This window comes from Salmo salar, chromosome ssa01, assembly GCF_905237065.1.
Source record: "Salmo salar chromosome ssa01, Ssal_v3.1, whole genome shotgun sequence".
In the NCBI taxonomy this organism is placed as follows: Eukaryota; Metazoa; Chordata; class Actinopteri; order Salmoniformes; family Salmonidae; genus Salmo; species Salmo salar.
Genome location: NC_059442.1, coordinates 4552161 through 4569540, shown reverse-complemented (window position 1 = coordinate 4569540; position 17380 = coordinate 4552161). Strand labels below are relative to the sequence as shown.

General features: G+C 42.0%; 1 protein-coding gene across 5 annotated transcripts in view; it reads left to right on the top strand.

The window, feature by feature from the left end:
• Positions 1 to 560: 560 nt before the first annotated feature.
• Positions 561 to 17380, top strand: part of LOC106599215 (RNA-binding protein 25) — a 33319-nt gene continuing 16499 nt past the window's right edge. For 2 of the 5 annotated variants that reach the window (XM_045706854.1, XM_045706920.1), the window contains exons 1-8: positions 561 to 737; positions 1105 to 1216; positions 1515 to 1564; positions 1730 to 1906; positions 7145 to 7217; positions 8549 to 8709; positions 9456 to 9656; positions 14035 to 14118. In XM_045706854.1, the coding sequence (XP_045562810.1) occupies positions 1123 to 1216; positions 1515 to 1564; positions 1730 to 1906; positions 7145 to 7217; positions 8549 to 8709; positions 9456 to 9656; positions 14035 to 14118 (840 nt within the window). In that variant the 5' untranslated portion in view covers positions 561 to 737; positions 1105 to 1122. The remainder of the gene's footprint in view (positions 738 to 1104; positions 1217 to 1514; positions 1565 to 1729; positions 1907 to 7144; positions 7218 to 8548; positions 8710 to 9455; positions 9657 to 14034; positions 14119 to 17380) is intronic. The other 3 variants (XM_045706887.1, XM_045706956.1, XM_045706875.1) reach the window with 3 other exon arrangements.

Below are 17380 nucleotides of genomic sequence, written 5' to 3'. Positions count from 1 at the left end.
TCCCGCAATTTCGCAGGGGGGGGAAGTTTCCACCAACACAGCAAACTGCGGTTGACAAACATGTTGGTTGACCTCGATGTCTGCTTTCCATAATTGCGCAAAACATATTAGATATCAGTCTGTACCCCATGTTTACATGTAGTGGAGTGTGACCTATTGACCATATACCAATTTGCTCTTTCAATAAGCCTGTTTTAGGGGGGGATAAGATAGGCTTATTAAAATAGCAAATAGGTATATTTTTTATTTTGGGTTATACAGTAAAAGTCAACCATTGTTTTATTTTGTGGAAATACAATAATTTAGATGAATTGTATTGTTGTTATTGAAGAATATAATGTAACAGATCGTTGCTCATGGGTACAGCTTCTCATCACCTAAATACAGTGGTTTGTTCCTGTTCTTGTTGACCTGTTTTTGGAGCAAAAACATAAAAAAATGGGGCCAGGGTACAGTACTCTATTAAACAGGGGGTATTTTGGACCAGTATGTAACCCTGTCGCCCCCAAGTGGTGAAAAATTATAAACTAATTTTATTTTTTATTTTTTAAATGGCATATCCCATAATGCATTGCAAAAAAACACAGGTCCTTGTTTGAGGCATAACGTAGCTAGCAAGTTAGCTATTGAAGACCGATTAAATATCGTTTCATTTTGTACTTTAGACTTGACTTATATGAAAACAGATATAATACGTTGACACAAGAGTACATTGTGTGCACGCCGCCTGTTTTCAGGTATGTTAACACTAAACTATTTTTTTGTAAATGTCCATTAACGTTAGCAAAGTTAGCTAGCTAGCTAACTTGCGTGGTAGCGGTGGTATCTACCAGCTAGTAGGAAATGTAAACTAGAAAACGCATTTTTTTTGTTTTTTTGCATTGATTACCTAACCAGCCAGTATGTAGAATGTAACCTTCTTTGTGTAATGTTTAAATGCATGGCTATTTTAGATTGTGTAGGCTAACCAAATACCTAGGATAGCAGTAACCTAAGCTAGCCGGTATAGCTAGCCTAGCTAGTTTATCCACGCAGGCCAGAATCTATCCATGGGTAACCCCCATGGTAGTCCCTAAACCTGTGCGTCTCTTCTTGTTCCCCCAGGTCACTCCACCTCCCAAGATGTCGTATCCCCCACACCTGAACCGTCTCCCCCAGTTGCCCCCCGGGATTCGCCCTCCCCAATTCGCAGGGTTCCCCCAGGGAGTCCCAGCAGGTGGGATAAAGTCTAGTAGAGCTGGGCAATAATGGACAAATATCCATATCGCGAAAAATTGCCTGAATTGATTTCGATAACGATACGTTTATAACAATGTGCACCACCGTTTTTTTTTGTTTTTTTGTAATGATCTTTCAAACAACTATTTGTTTGTTGGTTGTAGTCATCAATCACCCATATTAGCAAACATATTTCATTCATATCAGAACATTCTTCGTCCACTTTAAGGGATATTGATATTCAGATCTACTGAGTGAAGAGTTTGAAGGTGATAGATTATGATGATGTCTTCCAGGTACGCCCATGATTCCAGTCCACATGGGGATAATGACCTCTGCACCTACGGTGAGCTTGAACTGTTATTATCACACACACACACACACACACACACACACACACACACACACACACACACACACACACACACACACACACACACAAAGTATAAGTTCATCACACTTGCGGGCAGACAACTCTATTTCCTAATGTGTGTATTGTGTTGTATTGCAGGTCCTTGTTCCTACCACAGTGTCTATGGTCCAGAAGCCTCCCGCTCAGAGGAAAGACCTGAACCCAGTCAGAGCCAAGGAGATCCAGGAAGGGGGCAGTGGAGGTCCCACCACTACAGTGTTTGTAGGGAACATCTCAGAGAAGGCTTCTGACATGCTGGTCAGACAGCTGCTAGCGGTAAGCAAGCCTGGGATTGGAAACATGGGTTGGAATTTTATATAGAAATTATTCTGTCCAGCTTAACCAAGTCTCTCTCTCTCTCACACACACACACACACACACACACACACACGCACACACACACAGGGGTTAAAGTTCTCAGTCACTGTGACGGATTTCCGTCATATGGATTCTGGAGAGGTCGTTTTTGAGATCAGTCGGGGGGGGTTTGGAGATCACATAGCCTAATACAGAAACATGTCTGTTCTACAAAATATATTCCCTTTATTAAATATATTCCCTAATTTGTTCTCAAATATTACATTTTCTCTGTTACGCAGTGTGCACTGCACTGACATGCATGATTGTTGCTGACACTCTGATGTTCAGAGGAAGGGAATTAAACAGTCTGTACTGCTCAGCTCAGACAGCGGCGTGTAGTCTACTGTAGCTGCTGGTAAAGTCATTCAAAGCCTCTACTTTATCACTCAGGTCTCAGGATGTAACTTTCCAGTCTACTATTTTTGCAATGTAATGTTGTTATTAGAACAAACTCAGACAAACCTATAGAATAGTTGACCTGTTTACTTAGTCGGCGTGTTCAATGGCAGATAAATATTCCTATCGAGGCGCATTGAAGTTGCAAGTGCCAACCCTGTTCTTGGAGAGATACCTACTGTAGGTTTACATCTATCTAGTCCAGGGCTCTCCAACCCTGTTCCTGGAGAGATACCTACTGTAGGTTTACATCTATCTAGTCCAGGGCTCTCCAACCCTGTTCCTGGAGAGATACCTACTGTAGGTTTACATCTATCTAGTCCAGGGCTCTCCAACCCTGTTCCTGGAGAGATACCTACTGTAGGTTTACATCTATCTAGTCCAGGGCTCTCCAACCCTGTTCCTGGAGAGATACCTACTGTAGGTTTACATCTATCTAGTCCAGAGCTCTCCAACCCTGTTCCTGGAGAGAGACCTACTGTAGGTTTACATCTATCTAGTCCAGGGCTCTCCAACCCTGTTCCTGGAGAGATACCTACTGTAGGTTTACATCTATCTAGTCCAGGGCTCTCCAACCCTGTTCCTGGAGAGAGACCTACTGTAGGTTTACATCTATCTAGTCCAGAGCTCTCCGACCCTGTTCCTGGAGAGAGACCTACTGTAGGTTTACATCTATCTAGTCCAGGGCTCTCCAACCCTGTTCCTGGAGAGAGACCTACTGTAGGTTTACATCTATCTAGTCCAGAGCTCTCCAACCCTGTTCCTGGAGAGACACCCTCCTGTAGGTTTTCGAGCCAACCCCAGTTGTAACAAACTTGATAAATCTTGTCAACCAGCTAATTATTAGAATCAGGTGCACTCGATTAGGGTTGGTAGCTTTCCAGATACAAGGTTAGAGAGCCCTGGGCTATATTATTTAAAAAAATGTAATTTAACCTTATTTAACTAGGCAAGTCGGTTAAGAGCAAATTCTTATTTACAATGACACCCTACCCTGGCCAAACCCGGACGACGCTTGGCCAATTGTGCGCAGCCCTATGGGACTCCCGATCACAGCCGGTTGTGATACAGCCTGGATTCGAACCAGGATGTCTGTAGTGACGCCTCTAGCACTGAGGTGCAGTGCCTTAGACCGCTGCGACACTCAGGAGCCCCATATCCGTGGTCCAATATTTTAAAATAATTTTTACCAATATGTTATTTTAAAATAATTTTTACCAATATTTTTATTGGGCTCATTTCTGGAGGTGAAAATGATAGTTTTGTTGATGTCAGCATAATAAATAAATAAATCAATTAATATAAATAATATTACAGTAGACTATCCCCAGGAGCCCTTCAGCAAAGGGACTAGAATTGGTCAAAATGTACAAAATGATCCTCTTTCCCTAAAAGCATGATGGTCATGACTTTCTGACATGAAAGGACAGGTTAACTTGGCCCCAGACAATCCATCTGAGATCAATATACGTTTCAGTCTTATTACTGTATTATTAGGTTATTATTTAGTTGCAGTCTTATTACTGTATTATTAGGTTATTATTTAGTTGCAGTCATATTACTGTATTATTAAGTTATTATTTAGTTTCAGTCTTATTACTGTATTATTAAGTTATTATTTAGTTTCAGTCATATTACTGTATTATTAGGTTATTTAGTTTCAGTCATATTACTGTATTATTAAGTTATTATTTAGTTTCAGTCATGTTACTGTATTATTAAGTTATTATTTAGTTTCAGTCATATTACTGTATTAAGTTATTATTTAGTTTCAGTCATATTACTGTATTCAGTTATTATTTAGTTTCAGTCATATTACTGTATTATTAAGTTATTATTTAGTTTCAGTCATATTACTGTATTAAGTTATTATTTAGTTGCAGTCATATTACTGTATTATTAGGTTATTTAGTTTCAGTCATATTACTGTATTATTAAGTTATTATTTAGTTTCAGTCATATTACTGTATTATTAAGTTATTATTTAGTTTCAGTCATATTACTGTATTATTAAGTTATTATTTAGTTTCAGTCATATTACTGTATTATTAAGTTATTATTTAGTTTCAGTCATATTACTGTATTATTAGGTTATTTAGTTTCAGTCATATTACTGTATTATTAAGTTATTATTTAGTTTCAGTCATGTTACTGTATTATTAAGTTATTATTTAGTTTCAGTCATATTACTGTATTAAGTTATTATTTAGTTTCAGTCATATTACTGTATTCAGTTATTATTTAGTTTCAGTCATATTACTGTATTATTAAGTTATTATTTAGTTTCAGTCATATTACTGTATTAAGTTATTATTTAGTTGCAGTCATATTACTGTATTATTAGGTTATTTAGTTGCAGTCATATTACTGTATTATTAAGTTATTATTTAGTTTCAGTCATATTACTGTATTATTAAGTTATTATTTAGTTTCAGTCATATTACTGTATTATTAAGTTATTATTTAGTTTCAGTCTTATTACTGTATTATTAAGTTATTATTTAGTTTCAGTCATATTACTGTATTATTAAGTTATTATTTAGTTTCAGTCTTATTACTGTATTATTAAGTTATTATTTAGTTTCAGTCATATTACTGTATTATTAAGTTATTATTTAGTTTCAGTCTTATTACTGTATTATTAAGTTATTATTTAGTTTCAGTCATATTACTGTATTATTAAGTTATTATTTAGTTTCAGTCATATTACTGTATTATTAAGTTATTATTTAGTTTCAGTCTTATTACTGTATTATTAAGTTATTATTTAGTTTCAGTCTTATTACTGTATTATTAAGTTATTATTTAGTTTCAGTCATATTACTGTATTATTAAGTTATTATTTAGTTTCAGTCATATTACTGTATTATTAGGTTATTTAGTTTCAGTCATATTACTGTATTATTAAGTTATTATTTAGTTTCAGTCATATTACTGTATTATTAAGTTATTATTTAGTTTCAGTCTTATTGCTGTATTATTAAGTTATTATTTAGTTTCAGTCTTATTACTGTATTATTAAGTTATTATTTAGTTTCAGCCATATTACTGTATTATTAGGTTATTTAGTTTCAGTCATATTACTGTATTATTGAGTTATTATTTAGTTTCAGTCATATTACTGTATTATTAAGTTATTTAGTTTCAGTCATATTACTGTATTATTAAGTTATTATTTAGTTTCAGTCATATTACTGTATTATTAAGTTATTATTTAGTTTCAGTCTTATTACTGTATTATTAAGTTATTATTTAGTTTCAGTCTTATTACTGTATTATTAAGTTATTATTTAGTTTCAGTCTTATTACTGTATTATTAAGTTATTATTTAGTTTCAGTCTTATTACTGTATTATTAAGTTATTATTTAGTTTCAGTCATATTACTGTATTAAGTTATTATTTAGTTTCAGTCTTATTACTGTATTATTAAGTTATTATTTAGTTTCAGTCTTATTACTGTATTATTAAGTTATTATTTAGTTGCAGTCATATTACTGTATTAAGTTATTATTTAGTTTCAGTCATATTACTGTATTATTAAGTTATTATTTAGTTTCAGTCTTATTACTGTATTATTAAGTTATTATTTAGTTTCAGTCTTATTACTGTATTATTAAGTTATTATTTAGTTTCAGTCATATTACTGTATTAAGTTATTATTTAGTTTCAGTCTTATTACTGTATTATTAAGTTATTATTTAGTTTCAGTCATATTACTGTATTATTAAGTTATTATTTAGTTTCAGTCATATTACTGTATTATTAAGTTATTATTTAGTTGCAGTCATATTACTGTATTATTAAGTTATTATTTAGTTTCAGTCATATTACTGTATTAAGTTATTATTTAGTTTCAGTCATATTACTGTATTAAGTTATTATTTAGTTTCAGTCATATTACTGTATTCAGTTATTATTTAGTTGCAGTCATATTACTGTATTATTAAGTTATTATTTAGTTTCAGTCATATTACTGTATTGAGTTATTATTTAGTTGCAGTCATATTACTGTATTCAGTTATTATTTAGTTTCAGTCTTATTACTGTATTATTAAGTTATTATTTAGTTTCAGTCTTATTACTGTATTGAGTTATTATTTAGTTGCAGTCTTATTACTGTATTATTAGGTATTATTTAGTTTCAGTCATATTACTGTATTATAGTTATTATTTAGTTGCAGTCATATTACTGTATATTAAGTTATTATTTAGTTTCAGTCATATTACTGTATTGAGTTATTATTTAGTTTCAGTCTTATTACTGTATTATTGAGTTATTATTTAGTTTCAGTCATATTACTGTATTATTAGGTTATTTAGTTTCAGTCATATTACTGTATTATTGAGTTATTATTTAGTTTCAGTCATATTACTGTATTATTAAGTTATTATTTAGTTGCAGTCATATTACTGTATTGAGTTATTATTTAGTTGCAGTCATATTACTGTATTATTAAGTTATTATTTAGTTGCAGTCATATTACTGTATATTGAGTTATTATTTAGTTGCAGTCATATTACTGTAAACCCTGCACACAACGTGTCTTCAGGATCATGACCCATTTCTACTTTTCTTCTGCCTGTTCTTTGGGTTCTGGTCCGTGTTAAAATGTAAAACACTTTGTAACAACTGTTTTATGTATAAAAAAAGAAGGGCTTATATTAACCAATGTGATTGAATGATGATGGATCACGTTGACATTGGTGTTTAGTCTCAGATGAGGTCCCCTCTTCTTGTCCTTTTCTCCATCCTGTAGAAATGTGGCTTGGTCCTGAGCTGGAAGAGAGTCCAAGGAGCTTCTGGGAAACTGCAAGGTAAAAACAAAACAGGTACAATACTTCTACTATACTTTCCCTCCTTTCCTTGTTATGTTGTTACCGCCACGCCTGTGTTGTTACCGCCACGCCTGTGGACGCCCGTGTTGTTACCGCCACGCCTGTGGACGCCCGTGTTGTTACCGCCACGCCTGTGGACGCCCGTGTTGTTACCGCCACGCCTGTGGACGCCCGTGTTGTTACCGCCACGCCTGTGGATGCCTGTGTTGTTACCGCCACGCCTGTGTTGTTACCCCCACGCCTGTGTTGTTACGGCCACGCCTGTGTCGTTACCCCCACGCCTGTGTCGTTACCGCCACGCCTGTGGATGCCTGTGTTGTTACCCCCACGCCTGTGTTGTTACCCCCACGCCTGTGTTGTTACCCCCACGCCTGTGTTGTTACGGCCACGCCTGTGTCGTTACCCCCACGCCCGTGTCGTTACCCCCACGCCCGTGTCGTTACCCCCACGCCCGTGTCGTTACCCCCACGCCCGTGTCGTTACCCCCACGCCTCTAGAATGTCGTGGTTGACCAGCCTCATGATAACTGTTTACATAGTGAGGTGATGAGGTCAGCTTCATGTTATATTAAGGAGGTGGTTCTAGTTCTGTACAACAGATGGTTTGCTGCTTGGGTTTTTAGAAACAAATGCACTTTTTTTTTTAATCGCTGATGTAAATCATAGTTAATTTATAAAACAAATAAGATTTTAAAAGAGAACAGAGTTTAGATATGTCTTTTTCTGTCAGCTCGGTACTAACTCTTGTCCTGTCTTTCCCCACCTGAGCGTTCACTAGTAACCTCTCTGTTTGAAACTTTAGTGAAATCTTCCATGTCTCTCTCTCTCCGTCTCCATCTTCCTCTCCCCCCTCTCTCTCTTTTCTCATCTTCCTCTCCTCTCTGTTTTCACTCTCTTTCTCCCTCGCTCCCATATTCCTCTCCCCCCTCTCTCTCTTTCACTTTTCCCCCTCTGTTTTCACTCTCTCTCTTTCTCCCTCGCTCCCATATTCCTCTCCCCCCTCTCTCTCTTTCACTCTCTCTTTCTCCCTCGCTCCCATATTCCTCTCCCCCCTCTCTCTCTTTCACTCTCTCTTGCTCCCATCTTCCTCTCCCCCCTCTGTCTTTTTCTCTCTCTTTCTCCCTCGCTCCCATCTTCCTCTCCCCCCTCTCTCTCTTTCACTCTCTCTCCCTCGCTCCCTCTCCCTCGCTCCCTCTCACTCCCCCTCTCTCCCTCTCCCTCCCTCTCTCTCTCTCTCTCTCTCTCTCTCTCTCTCTCTCTCTCTCTGTCTCTGTCTCTGTCTCTCTCTCTGTCTCTCTGTCTGTGTCTCTCTCTCTCTCTCTGTAGCGTTTGGTTTCTGTGAGTACAAGGAGCCAGAGTCCACCCTGCGTTCCCTGCGTCTGCTACATGAGCTGTTGCTGGGAGACAAGAAGCTGCTGGTCAAGGTGGATGCTAAGACCAAGGCCCAGCTAGAGGAATGGAAGGCCAAGAGGAGGAGTGCCAACGGGGTGAACACACACTGCACAGCGCACACACCACACACACACCTCACACACACCTCACATCTCACACACACCTCACACACACCTCATCTCACACACACCTCATCTCACACACACCTCACACACACCACACACCTCACATCTCACGCACACCTCACACACACCTCATCTCACACACACCTCACACACACTCACACCGCACACACCACACACACACCTCACATCTCACACACATCTCACACACACCTCACACACACCTCATCTCACACACACCTCACACACACCACACACACACCACACACACCACACACACCACACCCCACACACACAACATGGGGTGAGTAGTAGGCCTATGTCCTATCTATCTATCATGAGAGGTGATGGAGGAGAACAGAGAAAGATTTTATTACATTTTTAATTGAACCTTTATTTAACCAGGCAAGTCAGTTAAGAACAAATTCTTATTTACAATGACGGCCTACACCGGCCAAACCCGGACGACTGCTGGGCCAATTGTGTGCCGCCCTATGCGACTCCCGATCACGGCCGGTTGTGATACAGCCTGGATTTGAACCAGGATGTCCGTAGTGACGTCTCTAGCACTGAGATGGAGTGCCTTAAACCGCTTGCACCACTCGGGGATACAACTTATGATTCCATTTACAGCCAAGGTAAATGGAAATATCATATCCATTAGACATGGGGATTCATAATAAGAACCTCCCTCTCTGCTTCCTGTTTGTGTCTCATAGGGAGCAATGTCAGAGGACGGGCTCAAGGAGGAAGAGGAAGAGGAGGAGGAGGATCTTGATGAGGACACAAAGCGTCGTGACCAGATAGTGAAGGGGGCCATCGAGGGGTTGATCCGGGAATACGGCAGTGAGCTCAACGCCCCTTCTCAGGACGGGGACAACCAGCCTCGCAAGAAGAAGAGAGAGAAGAAAGAGGAGGTAGTAGCATCCATTCCACTGAAGAGAGGAGGTAGTGGCGTCCGGGCTCCGCCCAACGGGGGAGGTAGTGGCGTCCGGGCTCCGCCCAACGGGGGAGGTAGTGGCGTCCGGGCTCCGCCCAACGGGGGAGGTAGTGGCGTCCGGGCTCCGCCCAACGGGGGAGGTAGTGGCGTCCGGGCTCCGCCCAACGGGGGAGGTAGTGGCGTCCGGGCTCCGCCCAACGGGGGAGGTAGCGGCGTCCGGGCTCCGCCCAACGGGGGAGGAAGTGGCGTCCGGGCTCCGCCCAACGGGGGAGGTAGCGGCGTCCGGGCTCCGCCCAACGGGGAGGTAGCGGCGTCCGGGCTCCGCCCAACGGGGAGGTAGCGGCGTCCGGGCTCCGCCCAACGGGGGAGGTAGCGGCGTCCGGGCTCCGCCCAACGGGGGAGGTAGCGGCGTCCGGGCTCCGCCCAACGGGGGAGGTAGCGGCGTCCGGGCTCCGCCCAACGGGGGAGGTAGCGGCGTCCGGGCTCCGCCCAACGGGGGAGGTAGCGGCGTCCGGGCTCCGCCCAACGGGGGAGGTAGCGGCGTCCGGGCTCCGCCCAACGGGGAGGTAGCGGCGTCCGGGCTCCGCCCAACGGGGAGGTAGCGGCGTCCGGGCTCCGCCCAACGGGGAGGTAGCGGCGTCCGGGCTCCGCCCAACGGGGAGGTAGCGGCGTCCGGGCTCCGCCCAACGGGGAGGTAGCGGCGTCCCGCTCCGCCCAACGGGGAGGTAGCGGCGTCCGGGCTCCGCCCAACGGGGAGGTAGCGGCGTCCGGGCTCCGCCCAACGGGGGAGGTAGCGGCGTCCGGGCTCCGCCCAACGGGGGAGGTAGCGGCGTCCGGGCTCCGCCCAACGGGGGAGGTAGCGGCGTCCGGGCTCCGCCCAACGGGGGAGGTAGCGGCGTCCGGGCTCCGCCCAACGGGGGAGGTAGCGGCGTCCGGGCTCCGCCCAACGGGGGAGGTAGCGGCGTCCGGGCTCCGCCCAACGGGGGAGGTAGCGGCGTCCGGGCTCCGCCCAACGGGGGGAGGTAGCGGCGTCCGGGCTCCGCCGAACGATGATATACATTTATATCTACAATAGAAATGTATGTTTGTAAATTGGTGTAGAATTGCGTGTATGACTGCAGGCTACCAGTGAGCTACCACTTCCTTCTGGCAGAACTAAAATTGTGATTGGCCTGTCACTTTATCATTAACCTACTGTAAGTCCTAGTCCCATTTCGAGGATTTCAAAGGTCCAATGCAGCTTTTTTAAATTTTTTATCTCAATATCAAATCATCTCTGCATTGTTTTCAATAGAAACTGTCAAAAAGAAACAAAAATAGCTTCTTAGCTAAGAGCAATTTCTCAAGCAGGAAATTAGTTAGGACTGTTTGGAAGTGGTCTGAGTGGAGAGGGGGGGAACACAGAAACTAGCTGTTATTGGCAGAGAGGTTTGGAACTCTCTTTCTTATTGGTCTATTAACTAATTTACCTCATTGTGATGTCACCGTGGAACGCCAAAACTCCAACCCACCAAAACAGGCTGAAATTTCAAGCGGTCTTTTCAAACAGCTCTTACACTAAAAGGGCATGATCATAATTTTCACAATTTCACTGTATTATTTTAACCTATTAGTGTGGAAATATATATAAAACACAGGAAATCACGTTTTTAAATGCACTGGCCCTTTAAATCCTTGAGTCACCATTTTGTTGTGATGAGAGATTGTCAACTTATCAATCTGATTTGCATGTGAAGTGTGTTTGTTTCTTTACTTACAGCGCCTTGAAAAAGTATTCATCCCCCTTGGCATTTTTCCTATTTTGTTGCAGCGTTACAACCTGTAAATTGAAATGTGTTTCATATAATGGACCAACACAAAATAGTCCAAATTGGTGAAGTGAAATTTAAAAAATTACTTGTTTCAACAACCAAAAATTACAACAACAAAAATATGCAAAAGTGGTGCGTGTGTTCACCCCCTTTGATATGAAGCCCCTAAATAATATCTGGTGCAACCAATTACCTTTAGAAGTCACTTAATTAGTTAGATTGCACACAGGTGGACTTTATTTAAGTGTCACATGATCTCAGTGTATATATACAGCTGTTCTGAAAGGCACCAGAGTCTGCAACACCACTAAGCAAGGGGCACCATGAAGATCAAGGAGCTTTCCAAACAGGTCAGGGACAGAGTTTTGGAGAAGTACAGATCAGGGTTGGATTATAAAAAAAATATCTGAAACTTTGAACATGCCACGGAGCACCATTAAATCCATTATTAAAAAATAGAAAGAATATGGCACCACAACAAACCTGCAAAGAGAGGGCCGCCCACCAAAAACTCATGGACCAGGCAAGGAGGGCCTTAATCAGAGAGGCAACAAAGAGCCAAAAGATAACCCTGAAGGAGCTGCAAAGCTCCAGAGCGGAGATTGGAGTATCTGTCCATAGGACCACTTTAAGCCGTACACTCCACAGAGCTGGGCTTTACGGAAGAGTGGCCAGAAAGAAGCCATTGCTTAAAGAAAAAAATAATCAAACACGTTTGGTGTTCGCCAAAAGGCTTGTGGGAGACCCCACAAACATATGGAAGAAGGTACTCTGGTCAGATGAGACTAAAATTGAGCTTTTTGGCCATCAAGGAAAACACTGTCTGGCGCAAACCCAACACCTCTCATCACCCTGAGAACCCCATCCCCACAGTGAAGAATGGTGGTGGCAGCATCATGCTGTGGGGATGTTTTTTATCGGCAGGGACTGGGAAACTGGTCAGAATTGAAGGAATGATGGATGGCGCTAAATACAGGGAAATTCTTGAGGGGAAACCTGTTTGACTTCCAGAGATTTGAGACTGGGACAGAGGTTCACCTTCCAGCAGGACAATGACTCTAAGCATACTGCTAAAGCAACACTTGAGTGGTTTAAGCGGAAACACTTAAATGTCTTGGAATGGCCTAATCAAAGCCCAGACCTCAATCCAATTGACAATCTGTGGTATGACTTAAGGATGGCTGTACACCAGTGGAACCCATCCAACTTGAAGGAGTTGGGGCAGTTTTGCCTTGAAGAATGGTCAAAAATCCCAGTGGCTAGATGTACCAAGCTTATAGAGACATACCCTCAAGAGACTTGCAGCTGTAATTGCTGCAAAAGGTGGGTCTACAAAGTATTGACTTTGGGGGGGTGAATAGTTAAGCAAGTTTTCAGTTGTTTTTTTTGGTCTAATTTGTTTGTTTCACCCAAAAAAATGTTTTACATCTTCAAAGTTTTACATCTTCGATTTTAATTCCAGGTTGTAAGGCAACAAAAATAGGCAAAATGCCGAGGGGGGTGAATACTTTCGCAAGGCACTGTATGTTCCAGGAAGACATCAACGCCGTAGAGATTAAATAAAGTTGGCCAATGTAAATACGTGTATTAATTCAGCTACCAACAAATGCAACTATTAATGATTTTGGTTGACCTGAAATCATAAAGGTGTTCTCACCCCATTTGTCATATTTAAATACTAGCGAGTTGCCATTTTGTGGCGAGAGAATGCCTTCATATCAAACTTATGTACATACATTTACCGGACACCCCTTCAAATTTGTGGTTTCGGCTATTTCAGCCACACCCGTTGCTGACAGGTGTATAAAATCGAGCACACCGCCATGCAATCTCCATAGACAAACATTGGCAGTAGAACGGCCCGTACTGAAGATCTCAGTGACTTTCAACGTGGCACCGTCATAGGATGTCACCTTTCCAACGAGTCAGTTCGTAAAATGTCTGCCCTGCTAGATCTGCCTCGGGTCAACTATAAGTGGTGTTATTGTGAAGTGGAAATGTCTAGGAGCAACAACGGCTCAGCCGTGAAGTGGTAGGCCACACAAGCTCACAGAACGGGACCAGTGAGTGCTTAAGCGTGTAAAAAATCGTCTGTCCTCGGTTGCACCACTCACTACCAAGTTCCAAACTACCTCTGGAAGCAACGTCAGCACAATAACTGCTGTCAGGAGCTTCATGAAATGGGTTTCCATGTTTCCTTGAGCAGCTGCACACAACCCTAGTATTGCCAAGTGTCAGCTGGAGTGGTGTAAAGCTCGCCCCCTTTGGACTCTGGAGCAGTGGAAACACGTTCTCTGGAGTGATGAATTACACTTCAACATCTGGCAGTCCGACGGACGAATCCGTCAGGTGGCCACATATACTTTTGGTAATGTAGTGTGTGTACAGTAGTCTGTTTCGTGACTTGTGTTCCTGTACTGTACTACCTCCAGCAATCTGATTACTTGTGTTCCTGTACTGTACAACCTCCAGCAATCTGATTACTTGTGTTCCTGTACTGTACAACCTCCAGCCATCTGATAAGCTGTTTCATGATTTGTTTCCCAGGAGGACATCAATGTGATGGAGATGGAGGATGACAAAAGAGACCTGATATCCAGAGAGATCTCTAAGTTCCGGGACACTCACAAGGTAACGTAGCCAGCCCACTGTTCTCTCTCACCTTACCACTCACATTAGGCGTTTGGGGAGAAAGAACTACAATACCCACATCTACATCACACCTAGTGTAGTTTCAACATCCTGTTACCTATTGGGACTTCAAAATTCATGTATTGACCAAATATATAGGAGAGTAGGTAACGTGCCACTGAAAGGGATACATTTACAATCAAAGTCACACGTGAAAACATTGGGTGAGCTCGTTTTGCATAGCCCGGTCCCCCTTCCTATGATTATTCGTTCATATTGTCAACAACATTTAGTTGAGATATTTCCTCATTTTGTGCATTTTTGATCAATTGAACTTGATAAAAAATTTAATATTTATAAACAATATGTATCCCATCAGTCAGCAATGCTATTTCAGTAGCCCCTAAAGATCGTAGGATCAACTGTTAACAATAGTGACTTGGGATGAAACTACGCAGTAGAACTACCAGCTAGAGAGTAGGGTGGACGTAATGTAATGGTCCTTTTTAAAGCTAATCTATTGATTATAACCCCACCATTATGGTAGACGACATATTGGTGACTAAAGCAAGATGAATCTCAGAGCTTTGGGGAAAGTGTGTACGGATGTAAGTATCATCTTTAATTTCTTCTTCTCTACGTCTCGGGCGCTCCTTTCTGGAGGACTTGCATAGGGGCAGCTGGCTCTGAGACTGTTACTGCACTATATAGGGTGATGTTTTTTCGACCGACGCTGGTCAAAAGTAGTGTAATATGTTTATTTTACCTTTTTTATTTAACTAGGCAAGTCAGTTAAGAACAAATTCTTATTTTACAATGATGGCCTAGGAACAGTGGGTTAAACTGCCTTGTTCAGGGGCAGAACGACAGATTTGTACCTTGTCAGCTCGGGGATTCGAACTTGCCACCTTTCGGTTACTAACCCAACGCTCTTAACCACTAGGCTACCCTGCCGCCCCCATGTAGGGAATAGGGTGGCATTTTGGATACAAGCTTGTGTTTGTAGGTACTAGCTAGTTGACATGGTTAAAAGGAGGTCCACTGGCAGTGTGAATAGAAGACCCAGAAAGAGAGAGACTAGTGAACCTACGCAGGTCCTAGTGGTGTACGGTGCATTCTGAATGTATTCAGTACCCCTTGACTTTATCCACATTTGAGTTACGTTACGGCTTTATTCTAAAAATGATTACATCGTTTTTTTTCTCCCTCATCAATCTACACACAATACCCCATAATGACAAAGCAAAATGTTGCAAATGTGTATATTTTTAAAACAGAAATATAACATTTACATTAGTATTCAGACCCTTTACTCAGTACTTTGTTGAAGCACCTTTGGCAGCGATTACAGCCTCGAGTCTTCTTGGATGTGACGCTACAAGCTTGGCACACCTGTATTTGGGAAGTTTCTCCCATTCTTCTCTGCAGATCCAATCAAGCTCTGTCAGGTTGGATGGGGAGCGTCGCTGCACAGCTATTTTCAGGACTCTTCAGAGATGTTTGATCGGGTTCAAGTCCGGGCTGTGGCTGGGCCACTCAAGAACCTTCAGAGACTTGTCCCGAAGCCACTCCTGCGTTGTCTTGGCTGTGTGTTTAGGGTCGTTGTCCTGTTGGATGGTGAACCTTCACCCCAGTCTGAGGTCCTGAGTGCTCTGGAGCAGGTTTTCATTAAGGATCTCTCTGTACTTTGCTCTGTTCATCTTTCCCTCGATCCTGACTTCCTGCCCCTGAAAAATCACCCCCACAGCATGATGCTGCCACCACCATGCTTCACCGTAGGGATGGTGCCAGGTTTGCTCCAGACGTGACGCTTGTCATTCAGGCCAAAGAGTTAAATCTTGGTTTCATCAGACTAGAGAATCTTGTTTCTCATGGTCTTAGAGTCCTTTAGGTGCCTTTTGACAAACTCCAAGCGGGCTGTCGTGTGTTTGACTGAGGAGTGGCTTCCATCTGGCCACTAACATAAAGGTCTGATTGGTGGAGTGCTGCAGAGTTGGTTGTCCTTCTGGAAGCTTCTCCCATCTCCACAGAGGAACTCTGGAGCTCTCTCAGATTGACCATCGGGTTCTTGGTCACCTCCCTGACCAAGGCCCTTCTCCCCCGATTGGTCAGTTTGACCGGGCGGCCAGCTCTAGGAAGAGTCTTGGTGGTTCCAAACTTCCATTTAAGAATGATGGAAGCCACTGAGTTCTTGGGGACCTTCAATGCTGCAGAAATGTGTTGGTACCTTTCTCCAGATCTGTGCCTCGACACAATCCTGTCTCAGAGCTCTACGGACAATTCCTTCGACCTCATGGCTTGGTTTTTGCTCTGACATGCACTGTTAACTGTGGGACCTTATATAGACAGGTGTGTGCCTTTCCAAATCATGTCAAATCAATTGAATTTACCTCAAGTGGACTTCAATGAAGTTGTAGAAACATCTCAAGGATGATCAATGGAAACAGGATGCACCTGAGCTCAATTTCGAGCCTCATAGCAAAGGGTCTGAATACTTAAGTAAATAAGGTATTTCTGTTTTTATATATTTAATACATTTGGAAAAAAATGTAAACCTATTTTTTTCTTTGTCATTGTGGGGTATTGGGGTATTGTGTCGTTGTGGGGTATTGTGTCGTTGTGGGGTATTGTGTCGTTGTGGGGTATTGTGTCGTTGTGAGGTATTGTGTCGTTGTGGGGTGTTGAGGTATTGTGTCGTTGTGGGGTGTTGGGGTATTGTGTCGTTGTGGGTTATTGTGTCGTTGTGGGGTATTGTGTCGTTGTGGGGTATTGAGTCGTTGTGGGGTATTGGGGTATTGAGTCATTATGGGGTATTGAGTCATTGTGGGGTATTGTGTCATATTGTGTCATTGTGGGGTATTGTGTGTAGATTAATGAAGACCATTTTTTTTATTCAATCCATTTTAGAATAAGGCTGTAACGCAACACAATGTGGAAAAAGGGGAGGGGGGGGGTCTGAATACTTTCCGAATTCACTGTATAAATCAAATCAAATTGTGTTGGTCACGTACACATATTCAGCAGATGATATTGCGGGTGTAGTGAAATGCTTGTGTTCCTAGCGCCAACATTGCAGTAGTATCTAACAACACACACATCTAAAAGTAAAAAATAATGCAATTAAGAAATATATAAATATTAAATCGAGCAACGTCGGAGTGGCATTGACAAAAATTACACTGTATACATATGAGATGAGTAAAGCAGTATGTAAACATTATTGAAGTGACTCGTGTTCCATTATTAAAGTGACCAGTGATTC